General features: G+C 41.4%; 1 protein-coding gene across 15 annotated transcripts in view; it reads left to right on the top strand.

Moving 5' to 3' along the window:
* The window catches only part of ROBO2 (roundabout guidance receptor 2), a 962,581-nt gene that overhangs the window by 812,302 nt on the left and 132,172 nt on the right, over window positions 1-18,107 (top strand). For all 15 annotated transcript variants that reach the window (XM_075854478.1, XM_075854491.1, XM_075854487.1 and 12 more), the window contains exons 3-5: window positions 2,854-3,011; window positions 3,924-4,044; window positions 6,894-7,032. In XM_075854478.1, the coding sequence (XP_075710593.1) occupies window positions 2,854-3,011; window positions 3,924-4,044; window positions 6,894-7,032 (418 nt within the window). The remainder of the gene's footprint in view (window positions 1-2,853; window positions 3,012-3,923; window positions 4,045-6,893; window positions 7,033-18,107) is intronic.

Genomic DNA, 18,107 nt, shown 5'->3' with positions numbered 1-18,107 from the left:
TTCTTTATGACCTTAATTGACCTACAATTTATTATAGTCTTACATGTTCACTATTCTGCTATGTATTGTGTTCTGCAGTTATAGTTATGCACAATTTGCATTTACTTAGAACAATTCAGCTTACACAAAGGGTCATTTGTTCCATGTATGAATGTGTATCATGTCAAAGTTATCATTTTTGCTATTTTCAACACCAGCATTCAGTCACTGCATGCATGTAATCCTTATATAATTAGCCTCTGTAGATTTTTTTTCTATACCGTTTTGTACAATAGGAATAAAATTAAAATGAGCAATTTTAAACTGATGTTATGATTACCAATGCATTCACTAATGACTTCCATGGCATAATTATTCTGTGGTGCTGTTTTGACAAGGTCTTGAAATAGTATCTTACTAAAATATTAGCTGGAATAAATGAACAGCCTTCAAACAGCGAAAAGTACACAACACGTGACAGAAAAAAAGAGAGAATTTTTTATTCTATATTTTTTCTTTATTTCTACATGTAGTAAAAGTAAAATGTACAATAATATCTGTTGGATTTTACAATGAGTTTCCTCCTTTTAGTGAACTATGTTTATACATAAAGTGCTTCATACAGGGGCATAGCTGTAGGGCGAGCAAAGGTAGCAGTCGCACCTGGGCCCTGGTGCCTGAGGGGGTCCAAATGCATACTACCACCCTCTTAACCTCTCACCAGGACAGTATCCTTAGTAGTTGGGCACAGTTGTAGTCATTCAACAATGCTCTAAGTGGACAATGGGCTTGTCACATATGCCCCTCCCATTTTTGACTCAGCCATTCAGCACTGCTTAGAGAGATCACATGACAATCAGCACATGTAACAGGAAAACCATAGTCTCTGAGGAGCTCTGGGATTTAATTACATCTTGCGTAGCCTGGATTTTCCCCTTTAGAGGTCCATCTAGTACTCACAATTGCACCATTATGTCAGGTATGGTAGGATATTGTACAGGAGCATACATTTAAAGGGTTTCTTTCCCACTGAGTCATCCCCTTTAAGTGACCTAAGTATTTGAAGCACAGTGACTGGACATCTTATTAGAGAATAAATAATACCAATGACATGGAACAAATATTTTAACAAATGGCTTCCTCCATTATAAGTTTATGACCGGTAAATATATGTCCTTTTTTTTTATCTATCTGGAAAACTTGTAATATGCCCCCATACTCATTTAGACAGGCACAGCTTTGTTTACCTTCTAACATCTAAAAATATTCCAAGTTTAACAAATCTAAGCATTTCTTTGTGTTGAGGGAAAAAAAAACCTCGTTCTTTTGGGATACGTATGCAATTATTCTTCTCCTCTTGACAGGCCAACATTTTTTTTCTCCCTTCCAGCTTTGCTGTTTTGACCATAAACGAGAGGCTCATGGGACGTGGACCAGATTGAAAAACTAGAAACAGACAGATGGTTATTTGTAATCATCATGTAAATGTAAATCCTATAGAGAGAGATTTTTGTGATGGCAGTTGTAGTTGGAAAATATAAAGCTAAAGGGTTGATTTCCAATTGTTATCCCAAATATTGTTTGCTAGTCTAAACTTACTTAAAACCATTGAGGATGATGAGGAAAAAAACTCAGTGCATTAATGTGCTGTGTCAGATCTGCTAAATGACATGGCGTGGCCAGGACCTGGACTCTGGCCTAGTCTGGCAGGTGTTAGTAAACAGTTGACTTGCTTCGTTTTCGGTGACAGGTGCTCGGGACCATTTATTTAAAATTTTTTTGCTTCTGAAATGTGCAGCTATTCAACTAACTCTAAGACTACTTTGCAATATTACACTTATTCTTCTCAACCATCACAGATAACTTCATATGACGTCTTGGTCAAATCCTTGACACTTCAGCTTTTGACATTCTGTCTTTGCCATAAAATGTTTCCTACCTGTTGAGTTATTATTCTTCTAAATGAACATCTCATATAATATAATAATATTAGAATTGAAATACAGTCCAACTGATAAAGAGGAGAATTGTGTTGTCCTTAGACGAAAAGTGACCAGTTTCAGCTGTGATCTTGGCATCACATAAGAGACCAGATGTATGATGGAGGTTATGACTTGGGCTCATGGAGGGTACTGGCATAGAAGACTTTTGACATCTCGGGGATTTCTCTTCCACAAATTAGTTTGAGTGGAAAAAGCTTAAATGAACATGACGGTTCAAGGTTTGCTTTTTGGTCTGGCAATGGTGGCAGAGATAGCAGTTTATCAGAGAGCTTCCACTTTATATGAAGCTACTGCCACAACTTAGCCAGCTCCTAGATCTTCTACAATCCTTGCTACCTGCTCTTTATTTAGTTTTTTTTATTATTTTATTCTGTAGAATTTCAGATTTTGTTGTCATTTGTGGATTTATTTTTCTTTTTTTACAATATCAGAAAAATTATTGTTTCTTTGATTCCACCGGGTTGTTAGCCAATTTATTTGCAAAGCAGTATTCATTTGGAATAGTAACAGTGAAGTGGATGTCTTTTTGGAGAGATGCAGCCAACTTGAGGGCCCTAATCCCTCTTCTAAAACATGTAATTTACATAAGATGCTAACATATGTTACCTAATTTATTTTCAAATGAAGTGCTGATTTATGTCTTGCTTTTGGCATTCTTGGCCATGTCTAGCATAAGCCTTGAAAATTGGAAGTAGTAGAGTAGCGGGTGTTCACAGACTTTTATAGTGTGCCAGTTCTGTAGTATCACTAAGGAGTTTTCTTCATGCCTATTCTAAAAACTGCCAATGACATCTGTAGCTCACTTAAAAATGTAATTATATAGAAGTTAAACTTATATCTGTAATGTGAATTTAATATGTTTCCACAACAGTGCTTCGAGATGACTTCCGGCTCAACCCTACAGATGTGGTGGTGGCAGCTGGGGAACCTGCCATTTTGGAGTGTCAGCCACCCAGAGGACATCCAGAACCAACTATCTACTGGAAGAAAGACAAAGTTCGAATAGAGGATAAAGATGAGAGAATTAGTGTAAGTTGGCATGAAATTAAACAATTTGTAATAATGTTATTGGTAAAATGCAGACGTAGCAATTTCAATTGAAAGGGGTTGTCTGTTTTGCACAATCCATGTCCTGAAAATGAGCTAATAACAGGATGTTTTGCTTCTGAGATCCACAGAGAACACCTGTAATCTGTGGGGAAACCGGTCAGTAATCGTGTGATTACTCTGCAGCGCCACTACAGGGGAAATTAAGCATTGCATGATGTCTATTGAAATCATTAAAATGTAATGCATTAACAGGGTGGGTTCTCCAGAGTGAGAGAGACCATTTATATCTGTTCTCCACTCTGGCTAATTGATGAAGCTCCAAAATTAGGGATTGCTCTCTATTAACTCTGAATTCCCTAAAAGGGGATTTGAAAATAAGTTTTCTAAACCAGGCAACTCCTTTAAATGGTGTTGAGAGATTGAAATAAATAAATCAGTAGTCAAGTACAGATGTGTCCAACCTTACTTTTGCCTTCATTTGATAAAGTCTCCAATTTCTCATGAAACCATTTCAATACAATATCGCAACATGCTAGCAAAACTCTTGACAGGCTGCAATTTACATCACAAGCACTGGGTGGCCTCACATAGAAACATATGGCATAGACATCTCGTGACAGCGTGTTGCAAAATCATATATTTTTAAAGCTGTTTATCTTGCGTCACACATCTCAGAATATGTTGAGATAAGAGGAAAGGTAAGGAAGGAAACATCTGTACCATTTTGTTAAATATCTCTTATGATAAAGATAGAGCCAATCTGTTTGGAAGCTACTATTTTTAATAGCCTGAACCCAAATGTGGATAGAATCACAGGTACTTTGGCCTTTTCATCATTTAGCTGGGTTTATTCATTCAGATTTTTACGTATTATGTATTTTCATGTTGTAGATTCGTAGTGGGAAGCTGATGATCTCCAACACAAGGAAAGGTGATGCTGGCATGTACACTTGTGTAGGAACCAATATGGTTGGAGAAAGAGACAGTGATCCAGCTGAACTGACAGTGTTTGGTAAGGTGGATTTTTATGGATCATTTGAATATATTTACTTAGCTATGTTAAAATCATATGTTGTAAATATTTCAGTGGTTGAACATTAACTATATATATATATATATATATATCTGGGACGAACACAGGCAGCAGAGGTGAGAGGGCTTATTTGACCCAGTATATGACAGAATAACTCCCACCTGGCCGTTCTAGCAGCAGAGCAACATTGAAGGCAGTAGGAAACAGGTAGAGTTGAATGCTGTTTTGATTGAATCTAGTTTTGAGTATAGTTTAGATACTATCATGCAGTACTAACATACTGTTTCCCATCACTTATTATTTTAAGGGAATGCAGTGGGCTTGAATCCACACTGTATGAGCCTGTTCCGACATGCCCGTGGTCGGAACCTTTTCTAGTGACAGATACCCCAAAGTAGATGGGCCCCTTTGCCCTCAGGGCCCATGTGCAGCTGAAGATTCTTCATAGGCAATATGTCCACCCATGATTCATATCTCGTATAAGTTATCATCAAGGGGACCTGTAATAGATAATTGATTTCTTGCTAGAACAGTGCTACCTGTCTTCTGGTCTAGGTACTTGGTTGAGCACCAATTGCAATTATACTTGAACAGCTACTTCCCAAGGAATCCCTGCATAAACAGCTGCCTGCCCCAGTGCAATATGCTCAACACAATATGGCGGATATTTCAGCTCCCAATGGGGTTGTCACTTAGCTTTCATAGACTCCGGAATGATAATACTGCATAGTTATACATCTATAGAAGAGTAGGGCTGTATCAGTGCATATCTAGGCCAATTTTCAATTTAGGACCATATGACCGCTGGATAAAAACAACTGTGAAAGTTAAAATGGTGTCCATGCAACTTAGAATTGGTTGAATAGAATACTTAACAAGCTTGACAAAAGAAGACCACTTGAGATCTTTTTTCTGCTGCTTCCCTTATTGTAAGAAAAGAAAGGATATTAGATGACATTTTGAAGTCCCATAGCATGTAGTCTCCTGCTTTTTTTTTTGGACATGAAAACCTTGTAGCTGTCAACATGGGGCACATTATTCCCAATTTATACCTTTCAAAAATAGAAGTAACCATGTTCTCTACTTGAGGTTAAATATAGAGTTTCAAGCATGTAAAAAGATGCAGTTGTAAAGATATTGTTAAAGCACCTGGATAATAAGCAACATATAAAGACCCCACAATGAGCGATGTCGGGGTTGTGTCAGTAGCATACGCCATTAGTGTCGTTACTCCAAACAGAAGTCAAAAGGTCCTTGACAGACAAAGAAATATCAATATGGATGAAAAGGATCTAGAAAAATGTAAGTATCTGCACAGAACAGAAGTTATACATTATTAGGTGAATCTCTACAGTATTCTCTATTAATATGTTGCTAAAAATATCAGTTGTCAACAGAGGGGGACGTGAGGCAAAAAACATGTGGGCATTTCACCCCTACCTCCACTGTAAAACTTCCTGTTATCCTTTGTTTCAATCTTTTACTTTTTTTATTTTTTGTTTGTACCATTATTTAAAGAGGAGATGTCCAAGTAACACAAGTATAGGACTACATCTTATAATAGAGATTTACCAGAAATAATATCTCAGTGTCTATCTGACCAATTTAGTCAACTTTTTAATAGGGTTAAAAAATGCATTTCCTTTTATGTAAAATTAGCTCATATAAATTTGTATAGGGTCATTGTTACATGCAGAGGTATGCCCATAATCTGTGTAAATGTAGTACACTTGTGTTTCATAAATATAGGCACCCGGCCACCATGATCAATACTCAGGGACTGGATTTCAACTTCATATTCAAGGACCAAATGTTTACATGATAGCATATAGTACAAAATGATATTGGCCATGTGACCTTTGACATAGGTCATCATTCCCAGCATATAGATAATGTATAAAAACAGTCAACCATAACAACCAGTCATCTTCATTGAGGCAAAACATAGCCCACAATATTTTCCAATAAATAGAAATAGTATATTCAAATACACACGTATCTCAAATTCTGCAATTTTACCAATGGTCCTATTTATACCCATCAAAAAGATTTGCTAAAACTATAATATAGCCAGCAGCTTTGTTTTATTAATGTAACATTTCTTTTAAGAGAAGCGTGGTTATTATCGCACGTTGTCAGAACATATCCAGGGAGATTAGCGCTGAAAGCAAGTTATGCAGGAGCCTCTAATCGAGTTTATCTCACACACATAGCATGTTAATTGTATTGGCAGTAGCCGGGCTCTCTGCTCACTCTATAGTTTTGCAATTAGCTGTTTGAGTGATTAAAATGGTTCTTCTTCGAGCCGAGTTGTTGAAAAATAACCGAGTCTGTGTTATTTTTAAAGCTATTATTGCTTTGCAATTCTTCCATATTTAGGACCTAATTGGCTACAGTGGTTTCTCCAATACTCCTCCGAAATCCATATGATATTGTAACCTTAAAGGGAAATATCCTGGGGAAATAAACCAAATCAGCCGTTACCTTGTTTTTACATAAAAGTTTCCAGATCTGACTTGTTTTGAGGCTCAGAAGCTTCAGTTCTCTCCAGCCTATTACCCATGCCCCATAAGTGTTTTATGTTCCAATCCCGAAACAGTAAACCTGAAATAGAGATAATAACTGAAAAATTGTCTAAACCCAATCACTCATTACGATTCTGTATTCCTTCTTAATAAAAGTATTACGCCCAATTATCAATTGCTTTTATTATACATTATGCTGTACATTGTAAGGAAAAATGGTGACCTATACCTTTTGCTAATGCCACTCAAAGGAATTGTTAAAGGATTTAATAATGACCATTTGTCTTCTCTCTTCTACTGAAGAACGGCCTACTTTTCTCAGAAGACCAATTAACCAGGTAATTCTAGAGGATGAGGCTGTAGAATTCCGATGTCAGGTCCAGGGGGATCCACAGCCAACGGTCCGGTGGAAGAAAGATGATGTGGATTTGCCGAGAGGAAGGTAAGTCTTCTTCACAATATTCTTACTAGTATTTGTTAGTTTATCTTCTTTCTACAAGGAGAGTCAGCGGGTCACTGTATAAATTCAGCATTTGTATTCCTATTTTGTAGCTAAAAGGCCATTAGGCTATTGGACTATTGAACAATAGACTATTGAATGTCTGTGAAGGCTTACAAGTAAGAGGGGCATATGGGAAGAGTCATATGTAGTAAGATATTTTACAGCTTTAAAATTGGAACTTCAGAAGGCCATATAGTGGCTACAATTGTGCCTATGTGGATCATTGCATAGATACATTTACATGCTGCACCCAATAAAACTCTAATACTTAAAAAGCAAATAACTGCAGGGCCACGTCAAAGTCTGTGGTGGCACATGTCAAAATACTTTTTGGGCGCCTCCTTCCGATTTAGTGTGTAAAATTGAGCCCTTCATTATTCGAATGTTTGTTTGTAAAAGGTGCTGTAATGTATTTGGTCCTACCATAGGGCTGGACAGATCCGAGGAGCCTTGAAATCTGATGTTGAGTCTAACTTTTTGAGTTGTTTTCTCCTGATGCCAATAAAATTTGGCATCGAAAATCTAGAATAACCTGTTCACACCTGACCTAACTTTGGAAATAGATTGCACACAGAAAGGCATGGCCACAGGGTCTGAAGAGGCCTTTTGATAAGACACTGGGCGCTCTGTTTTTTTTAGAAGGATAGAAAGGGAAAATGTCTGAGAGAAATCATCCTGAAAATTGTAAAGTTACAATACAATAAAAAGTCACAAACTGCAGCGCATCACAAAAGTAAATAGAAACTAATTGGTAGGAATGATTTAATGGAGGCCCTAGATAGACGAGGCCCCAAGGTAGTTGCCCCTTTTTTGCCAATGTTCGGCCGTGCATTTTGCATAAGCTCTATATATAATAATATTGCATTTAACTACTTAGGATAGATACTGTTGACTGTGGCAATTTTTGTGTAGACTAGGCTACATGACCACAGTACATGATAGGACTATGGAAGACACATCACCCACATGGGTTTTATAGAGGAAAAAACATTTCGAATACAAGTGATTTAGCAAGTATTTTTTTATGATCTGGAATAATTTTATGTACTTTTTATAAAAGTTGTCAAATTCAATAAAACACCTTAAAATTTTCTGTAAAAACTAGGTAGTTCTAAACATTGATTACTAGGATTATCTATATTTGCCGGTGTGACCATTGTTACCTACACCAATCTTGAGTACAATGTTGTCTTCAGATTTTACATGTTTACGTCTTTTCTACTTGTTGAAGTAGGGAAAAAAAATCCTAAAACATATACACAAGTCAGTCAATAGCTTCATATATAATATAAATAAAATAAAATAATACATTGTAGGAATCTTTATTTTCTATGTCTGCGAGTCTATTCCTAGAAGAGGTCCCTTACATGGTTTCTAATGAATGGATTGCCTTAAATGTAGGCTGAGCCTGGGGTTTGGGAAAATGACACGTCTTAGAGGGCAGCTGCATGCTGTAATTACAAAGCATGTAAAACAGAAATTCTTCTCTTTGCTCGGTAAAGAGATTTTCAATTACAAGGGGAAATTTATGATCATGTAATAACGATTCTAACCTCCTGCACAGAAGAGAGCTGCCGTTCCAGTAGCTTTTCATCACCGCCAGGGAAGATGTGATCTTTTCTTCGAGGAAATGTTCTTTGACTGAAAGTTGTTGTCCAGACTTACACAATTTTCTTTTCTTCTTCTTTATAAATCTGTAATTTAATTGCAAGCTTTACTTTTCTGAAACACTAATAGACATTTTATGATTCTACAAGAACAACGTTCAGGAACAGGAAGTGTCAGGGAAGCTTGGCTGGTGCCCCGCACTGTAGTACCAGGGAATGGAAAGCCTAAATTAAATTTCTTAAAATAAATGTACTAAGCTGGTCTTCTGCTGCTTTTTACAGAATGAGGTTAAGGAAACATAGTAACTCGGACATCGTAATATAATGTTATAGTACGTGTTCTCATATACTATAGTAGAGTGTCCTTTTGGGAGGTAAAATATATATCTGTGTCTTTAGTAACATACAAATATGAATGGGTTGTTCCACTAGAGGGAAAATGGCACCAGGAAAGCAGAGGCGTAGCTAGGTTCTCCTTTAGCCGGGGCAAAAAGTCAGTTTGGCCCCCCCCCCACAAATTCTTTCCCAACATTTCCTTCCCCTTCGCCATGTTTAACTTCTCTATCAATCAATAAGGTGTAATTTTTTTTCACATTTTTTTTTACGTAACTTGAGAATAAAACCATTTGTACATTTCTCAAGCAATATAGGTATATAAGGTGGTTATCATAACAATATATTCAAAGATAATAAATTAGAGGCCAGTGTGCCTGTCTAAAAACAGATTGTATAACTGAGGCTAATGAGACTATATGGAGAAATATTGAACAGCTTCCTCTTGTGCCACAACCCCCTTGTAGATAGTGCCACACAGCCCCCTGTAGATAGTGCCACACAGCCCCCTGTAGATAGTGCCACACAGCCCCCTTGTAGATTCTGCCACACAGCCCCCCTTGTAGATAGTGCCACACACCCCCTGTAGATAGTACCACACTCCCACCTAGTAGATAGTGCAACAAACCCCCCTTTGTTGAACGTGCCAAACACCCCCCTGAATATGGTGCCACCCCCCCTAGAAGATAGTGAAACACCCCCCTTGTAGATAGTGCCAAACACACACCCCTGTAGATAGTGCTACACAACCCCACTTGTAGATACTGCCGCACAGCCCCCTTTCTAGATAGTGCCACACACATCCCCTGAAGATAGTGCCACACACATCCCCTGTAGATAGAGCTACCCACCCTCCCTGTACATAATGTCATTGGGGCTCCCTGGAGGAGCCCCTGACGTCACTGTCCATATATGAATAGTGACGTCAGGGGTTTCTCCAGGAGCGGAATACCGGCAACGCTCTGCCTGTGGATTCTGCTCCAGGAGGGGCGGGGATTCCGCTCCAGGAGGAGCCCCTTTCATCACTGTCCATATGTGGACAGAGACGTCAGGGGCTCCCTTTAGGAGCAGAATACCCAGCCAGAGCATCGGCAACACTCTGACCAGGGATTCCTCTCCTGGAAGAGCCCGTGACATCACTGTCAATACATGGATAGTGAGGTCAGTAGCTTCTCTAGGAGCGGAATCACCGGGCAGAGCATCGGCAACATTCTGGCCGCCCGGCTTGTAGCCCCCCTACCTTCCCTCCTAGTTGCGCCTGGGTCACATGCCCCGCCTGCCCTCCCTAGCTAGGCCCCTGAAGAAACTATGAGATGCGACCACTGAGCTAGTAGGCTACTGTACATTGCACCTAGTAGAATGCCCAACTAGAGGGACAAAAGAAGCCAACCCTGACAAATTAGAAAAACATATTACGACTGCTTTAAAAAAGGATGTCTACAGTGAAATGTATTATATCATCACTCTTAGATCTATTGAATGTCTGAGAAGGCTTACAAGTAAGAGGGGCATATGGGAAGGGTCATATGTAGTAAGATATTTTACAGCTTTAAGATTGGAACTTCAGAAGGTCATGTAGTGGCTACAATTGTGGATCATTGCATCGATTCATGTACATGCTGCACCCAATAAAATTCTAATACTTAAAAAGCAAATAACTGCAGGGCCACCTCAAAGTCTGTGGAGGCCCATGTCAAAATACTTTTTGGGCCCCCTTCCCATTTAGTGTGTAAAATTGAACCCTTCATTATTTCAATGTTTATTTATAAAAGGTGCTGTAATAATTCATGGTTGCCCCAAGGTAGTTGCCCCTTTTTTGCCAATGTTTATTTCGGCCGTGCATTATTGCATAAGCTCTATATATAATAATATTGCATTTAGCTACTTAAGTTAAAAGTATTATTATCTGTGCTAAGATGTATTGTTTGGGCTGTAATATTTAGAACACATAGAATAAATCTAGCACAATATATGCTATATATCTTCAGTATCTGGAGTTGCCGGAGGTGCAGTACCTTGACCGGTTCTTGAACTGAGTCTCTTGTGACAAAATGTTAAAACAAATTAAGATTGTTAGCATCAATAAAACACAAGCCTTTTACAGCGCTACAACTGCTGGATTTATCCACAGCACACAGGGGTAACGTTGTTGTTCTAATATAGCTAAAGCTAAGAAATGAAAATTATATTTGTTTTTCAATTTAAATTGGATTCCAAGCTTTGCTTTGTTTCTGGTAAACTCTGTAATGACAGGAATGTAATAAACACTCTACAAAAAGAAGTTGTTTTTATCATTTTATTATTATGGATCACCCAATACAGATTGTTTTCAATATGATGCATATTGAAGGGTCCTCTAAGGATATAGAAAATTTGTCTACTTAAAGTGAATCTCCACCTTTCACCATTATGCATTTTTTTTTACTTCCATCATTCTATGCTACAACATTCCTAAATATATCTTAATAGCGGTCAGCACACAGATTTTCTGATACAAGCTCCAAATCCCAAATCTCCAAATCCCCTTTATAGGCAAAGATTTAAAGGGAACCTGTCTCATTGAAAATCCAGTCTATTCTGCAGGCAGTATGTCATAGAGCAGGAGGAGCTGAGCAGATTGATGTCATTTTGTGGGATTCAGTATAACTTGTAATTTATTTCTCTAAACCTCTGATCATTCTGGGCTTAGGAGTCCAGCGGGCGGTTCTACTCGATGATTGATAGCCTTCCCACTATGAGTATACAGAGCATACAGAGATAGCCAGGGGCGTAACTAGGAAAGACTGGGCCCCATAGCAAACTTTTGACTGGGGCCCCCCCTCCCCTGGGTGTCACACAACCCCCCCCCCTTGTAGATAGTGCCTTTTTTACAAATCCCCCCTTTTGATAACGCCATACAGCCCCCCTGTAGATAACGCCATACAGCCCCCCTGTAGATAACGCCATACAGCCCCCTGTAGATAACGCCATACAGCCCCCCTGTAGATAACGCCATACAGCCCCCTGTAGATAACGCCATACAACCCCCCTGTAGATAACGCCATACAGCCCCCCTGTAGATAACGCCATACAGCCCCCCTGTAGATAACGCCATTCAGCCCCCCTGTAGATAACGCCATAAAGCCCCCCTGTAGATAACGCCATACAGCCCTTTGTAGATATCTACAGAGGGGGCTGTATGGCGTTATCTACGGGGGGACTGTATGGCGTTATCTACGGGGGGACTGTATGGCGTTATCTACGGGGGGACTGTATGGCGTTATCTACGGGGGGACTGTATGGGGTTATCTACGGGGGGACTGTATGGGGTTATCTACGGGGGGACTGTATGGGGTTATCTACGGGGGGACTGTATGGCGTTATCTACGGGGGGACTGTATGGCGTTATCTACGGGGGGACTGTATGGCGTTATCTACGGGGGGACTGTATGGCGTTATCTACGGGGGGACTGTATGGCTTTATCTACGGGGGGACTGTATGGCGTTATCTACGGGGGGACTGTATGGCGTTATCTACGGGGGGACTGTATGGCGTTATCTACGGGGGGACTGTATGGCGTTATCTACGGGGGGACTGTATGGCGTTCCCTACAGGGGGGGACTGTATGGCGTTCCCTACAGGGGGGGCTGTATGGCGTTCCCTACAGGGGGGGGGGCTGTATGGCGTTATCTACAGGGGGGGGCTGTATGGCGCTATCTACAGGGGGGCTGTATGGCGCTATCTACAGGGGGACTGAAAGGCGCTATCTACAGGGGGAACTGTATGGCGCTATCTACAGAGGGGGCTGTATGGCGTTATCTAGAGGGGGGACTGTATGGCGTTATCTACGGGGGGGGCTGTATGTCGTTCCCTACAGAGGGGGCTGTCTGGCGTTACCTACAGGGAGTCTGTATGGCGTTCCCTACAGGGGGGTCTGTAGAGAACGCCATACAGCCCCCCCTGTAGGGAACGCCATACAGACCCCCCTGTAGGGAACGCCATACAGCCCCCCCCTGTAGGGAACGCCATACAGCCCCCCCCTGTAGGGAACGCCATACAGCCCCCCCCCCCTGTAGGGAACGCCATACAGCCCCCCCTGTAGGGAACGCCATACAGCCCCCCCCTGTAGGGAACGCCATACAGCGTCGTCCCCCCTGTAGGGAACGCCATACAGTGTCCCCCCCCTGTAGGGAACGCCATACAGTGTCCCCCCCCTGTAGGGAACGCCATACAGCCCCCCCCCCTGTAGGGAACGCCATACAGCATCCCCCCTCCAAAAAAAATGCGACCTACAGTGTGTCCTAATAAAAGACATGTATCCCCTATCCACAGGATATTCACAGGATAGGGGATACATGTGTGATTGCTGGCAGCGATAGGGAGAACGGGGGACCGAAAGTCCCCCTGAAGTTCTCCATGACTAACCTCTGACTTCCGGCGTCTGCGCAGCTCTGTAGAAATGAATGGAGCGCTGGTCACGCATGCGCACAAGCGCACGCATGCACACAGACCCCGGATGTCCGAGGTTTGTGATGGAGAACTTCAGGGGACTTTCAGTCCCCCGTTCTCCCTATCGCTGCCAATGATCATACATGTATCCCCTATCCTGTGGATAGGGGATACATGTCTTTTGCTTAATGGCAGAGCAGGGAGATACCTCCCTGCTCTGCCGTACTGTTCAGTGGCGTCCCGCTGTAGCAGCCATAGCGGCTGCTAGCGGAGCCTCGGGCCATGGTGGGGGCCCGTGCCGGCGGGCGACACGGGCCCCCTCATGCCGCGGGCCCCGTAGCAGCCGCTACTGCTGCTACGGCGGTAGTTACGCCACTGGAGATAGCTATCAATCATGGAGTAAGACTGCCCACTGGACTCCAAAAGCCCAGAATGAGCAGAGGTTTCAATAAATAAAATTACAAATGATACTTTCCACAAAACTATATATTAGTCTGCTCAGCTTCTGTAACATGCTGCCTGCAGATCCAACTGCATTTTCAGGTTCCCTTTAAAGAAGACCTTCAGTGGAAATACAACTTTCCATGTCTGTATTGCTCACCTGACTGTATACTACGCTCTACACTTCTTTTACGTATACTGTACTTACTTTTTGATCTGCTGCCTTGTTTGTACTTTAACCCCTTCCCGCATTTTCACGTACAGTTACGTGATGGGAGATGGCCTTTTCCCGCATCTCCACGTAACTGTACGTGATGGAGATGAAGCTGGCTCAGGAGCTGAGCCAGCGACATCACCGCCGGGTGACAGCTGTATGTTACAGCTGGCACCCTGAGGTATCGGCCAGGACCGGAGCTAGCCTCCGATCCGACCGATTAACCCCTCACATGCTGCGTTCAATAGAGATCGCAGCATGTGAGGAGTTTATAGCCACCGGCGACAAAGCAACGTGATCGCTGGGTTGCCGGTGGCTGCAAATGCGATCGGAGGGGTAATACTTACCTCCCGGTCCGCCAGTAACGGAATCCTCCTATGCCCCGTCGTCGGCGGGGCCCAGGAGGCTTCCGGTACCATCGGCAAGATGGCGCCCGCTCAGCTTCCGGTTCAGAAGCTGAGCCGGCGTCATCAGCAGTGGGTGTCCGCTGTATGTTACAGCGGACACCCCGATCTATCGCCAGGAACCGGAGCTAGCTCCGATTCCTGGCATTAACCCCTTCAATGCAGCGATTCAATGCAATCGCTGCATCAAAGTGGTTTGTATGCAATCGGCAGCCTTGCCACGCGATGGCAAGGCTGGCGACTGCTACTATGGCAACAGGATGCCTAACAATGGCTTCCTATCTGCCATTACGTTAGCCGATTAGGCCCCGCCCGGAGGCGGAGCCTGATCGGCTTGCTGTCAGTGAACAACTGACAGTTCTAATACATTGCACTACATAGGTAGTGCAATGTATTAGAACATCAATAAAACAGTTGGACCTTCAAGTCCCCTAGTGGGACTAAAGAAAAGTGTAAAAAAAAGTGTAAAAAATGTAAAAATAAAAGTTGTAAAATATACAATAAAAGTTTTAAATAATAACACAAAACACAATCGCCCTTTTTCACTTATCAAGTCATTTATTATTGAAAAAAATAATAAAGCCATACATGTTTGGTATCGCTGCGACCGTAACGACCTGAACTATAAAATATTATGTTATTTATCCAGCGCAGTGAACGCCGTAAAAAAAAAACTAAAAAATACTGACATAATTGCTATTTTTTGGTCACTTTGTCTTCCAAAAATTGAAATAAAAAGTGATCAAAAAGTCACATGTACCTAAAAATGGTACCTATAAAAACTATAACTCGTCTCGCTAAAAACAAGCCCTCATACAGCTCCGTCGACGAAAAATGTAAAACCGTTCTGGCTCTCACAACTTGGCGACAGAAAAAATCCATTATCTTTACAAAAGTAATTGTATTGTGCAAAAAGTTGTAAAACATAAAAAGTGCTATAAATTTGGTATCGCCAGAATCGGACTGACACGCAGAATAACGTGAACATGTAATTTATAATGCGTGGTGAACGCTGTATAAAAAGAACTAAAAAAATATGCCAGAATTGCAGTTTTTTTGGTTACCTGGCCTCCCAAAAAAAAAGGATAACAAGTGATCAAAAAGTCGCATGTGCCCCAAAATAGTACAAATAAAAACTACAGCTCGTCACACACAAAAAAAAACAGCCCTCATACCACTACGTCTATGAAAAAATAAAATTAGTCAAGGCACCAATAAGCCAGGAAATAAAAATATGCAGTTGTGCCGGCCCGAGGGGAACGTTTCTTCTGTTTCAAGTGGCGAATTATCAAGGCCCCTAAAATTAGGGAACCAGGAAGGGGAGGGCCCAAACATATCTGTTGGAAGTGAGGGCGCCCGTATTATACCAGGACAACACTTTCCTGCAAAATCCCCCAAACTGCAAAGGTCCAGAGTGTGGTCCAAAAGGGGACTAAGTAAAGACCATTTATTAGTGCGACACCGGCCTGTGCAGAAAGTCACAGCATAACACACATCTATGGATTATTTTATTGTTTTTTTTTTACCCCACTATACCACCTGACTATGCCCCTTATATACTCCGCCCGTCTTACATGTACCCCCACATTATAAACGGAAACACCAGTAAGACTCAAAACAAAACTACTACAAGCAAAATCCACGCTCCAAAAGCCAAATGGCGCTACCTCCCTTCTGAACCCTACAGTTTGCCCAAACAGCAGTTTACTTCCACATATATGGCATCGCCATACCCGGGAGAACCCTTTTAACAATTTTTGGGGTGTGTGTCTCCAGTGGCACAAGCTGGGCGCCACATATTGGCATATCTATTGAAAAACCCTTTTCACTCTGCAACATCGCGTGCACACCAATTTCTGCCAATCACCTGTGGGGTTAATATGCTCACTACACCCCTAGGTGAATACTTTGACGGGTGTAGTTTCCAAAATGGGGTCACTTCTGGGGGGGATCCACTGTTTTAGTCCCACAGGGACTTTGCAAATGCGACATAGCGACCAGAAACCAATCCAGCAAAATCTGTACTCCAAAAGCCAAATGGCGCTCTTTCCCTTCTGAGCCCTACTCTGTGCCCAAACAGCAGTTTCTGACCACATATGTGGTATTGCCGTACACAGGAGAAGTTGCTTTACAAGTGTTGGGGAGCTTTTTTTCATTTATTTGTTGAGAATATGAAACATTTTCAGCTAAAACTACGTCTTATTGAAGAAAAAGGATTTTTTTTATTTTCACTGCCCAATTCTAATAAAATCTATGAAACACCTGTGGGGTCAAAATGCTCACTACACCCCTAGATGGATTCCTCAAGGGGTGTAGTTTCGTGAATCGAGTGACTTTTGGGGAGTTTCCACTGTACTGGTACCTTAGGAGCTTTGCAAAAGTGACATGGTGTCAAGAAATCAATCCAGCAAAATCTGTGCTCCAAAAGCCAAACGGCACTCCTTCTCTTCTGATCCTTGCCGTATGCCCAAACAGCAGTTTATGACCACAAATGGGGTATTGCCGTACTCCAGAGAAGTTGCTTTACAAATGTTGGGGTTCTTTTATTCCTTTATTTGTTGAGAAAATGAGAAATGTTGAGCTAAAGCTACGTCTTATTGGAAAAAAAGGATTTTTTTTATCTTCACTGCCCAATTCTAATAAAATCTATGAAGCCCCTGTGGGTTCAAAATGCTCACTACACCCCTAGATGGATTCTTCAAGGGGTGTAGTTTACTAAATGGAGTCACTTTTTTGGTGTTTTCACTGTTTTGGTCCCTTAGGGGCTTTGCAAATGCGACGTGGTCTCCGCAAACCATTCCTGCTAAATTTGAGCTCCAAAAGCCAAATGGCGCTCTTTCCCTTCTAAGCTCCGCCGTGTGTCCTAACAGCTGTTTATGACCACATGCAGGGTACTGTTTTACTCGGGAGAAATTGCTTTACAAAACTGGTGGTGCATTTTCTCCTTTTAGTCCTTGTGGAAATTAGAAAAAATAAGCTAAACCTACATTTTCTTTGAAAGAATTTAGATTTTCATTTTCACGGCCTACTTCCAATAATTTCTGCAAAAAAACTGCGGGGTCAAAATGCTCACTATACCCCTAGATAATTTCCTCAAGGGGTATAGTTTCCAAAATGGGGTCACTTTTGGGGGATTTCCACTGTTTTGGTGCCGCAAGAGCCTTTCAAACCCGACATGGTGCCTATAATATATTTTAATAAAAAGGAGGCCCCAAAATCCTCTAGGTGTTCCTTTGCTTCTGAGGCCTGTGCTTCAGTCAATAAGTGCACTAGGGCCACATGTGGGGTATTTTTAAAAACTGCAGAATCTGGGCAATAGATATTGAGTTGCGTTTCTCTGGTAAAACTTTCTGTGTTACAAAAAAAAATAGATGAAAAATGAATTTCTGCAAAAAAAAAAGAAATTTGAACATTTCACATCTACTTTGCCTTAATTCCTGTGAAACATCTAAAGGGTTAAGAAACTTTCTAAATGCTGTTTTGAATACTTTGAGGGGTGAAGTTTTTAAAATGGGGTGACTTATCGAGGGTTTCTAATATATAAGGCCCTAAAATCCACTTCACAACTGAACTGGCCCCTGTAAAAA

The sequence above is a fragment of the Rhinoderma darwinii genome, chromosome 2 (genome assembly GCF_050947455.1).
Source record: "Rhinoderma darwinii isolate aRhiDar2 chromosome 2, aRhiDar2.hap1, whole genome shotgun sequence".
Taxonomy (NCBI): Eukaryota; Metazoa; Chordata; class Amphibia; order Anura; family Rhinodermatidae; genus Rhinoderma; species Rhinoderma darwinii.
The sequence above is the reverse complement of the archived record's forward strand: the minus strand, read 5'-3'. Positions and strand labels throughout refer to the sequence as shown.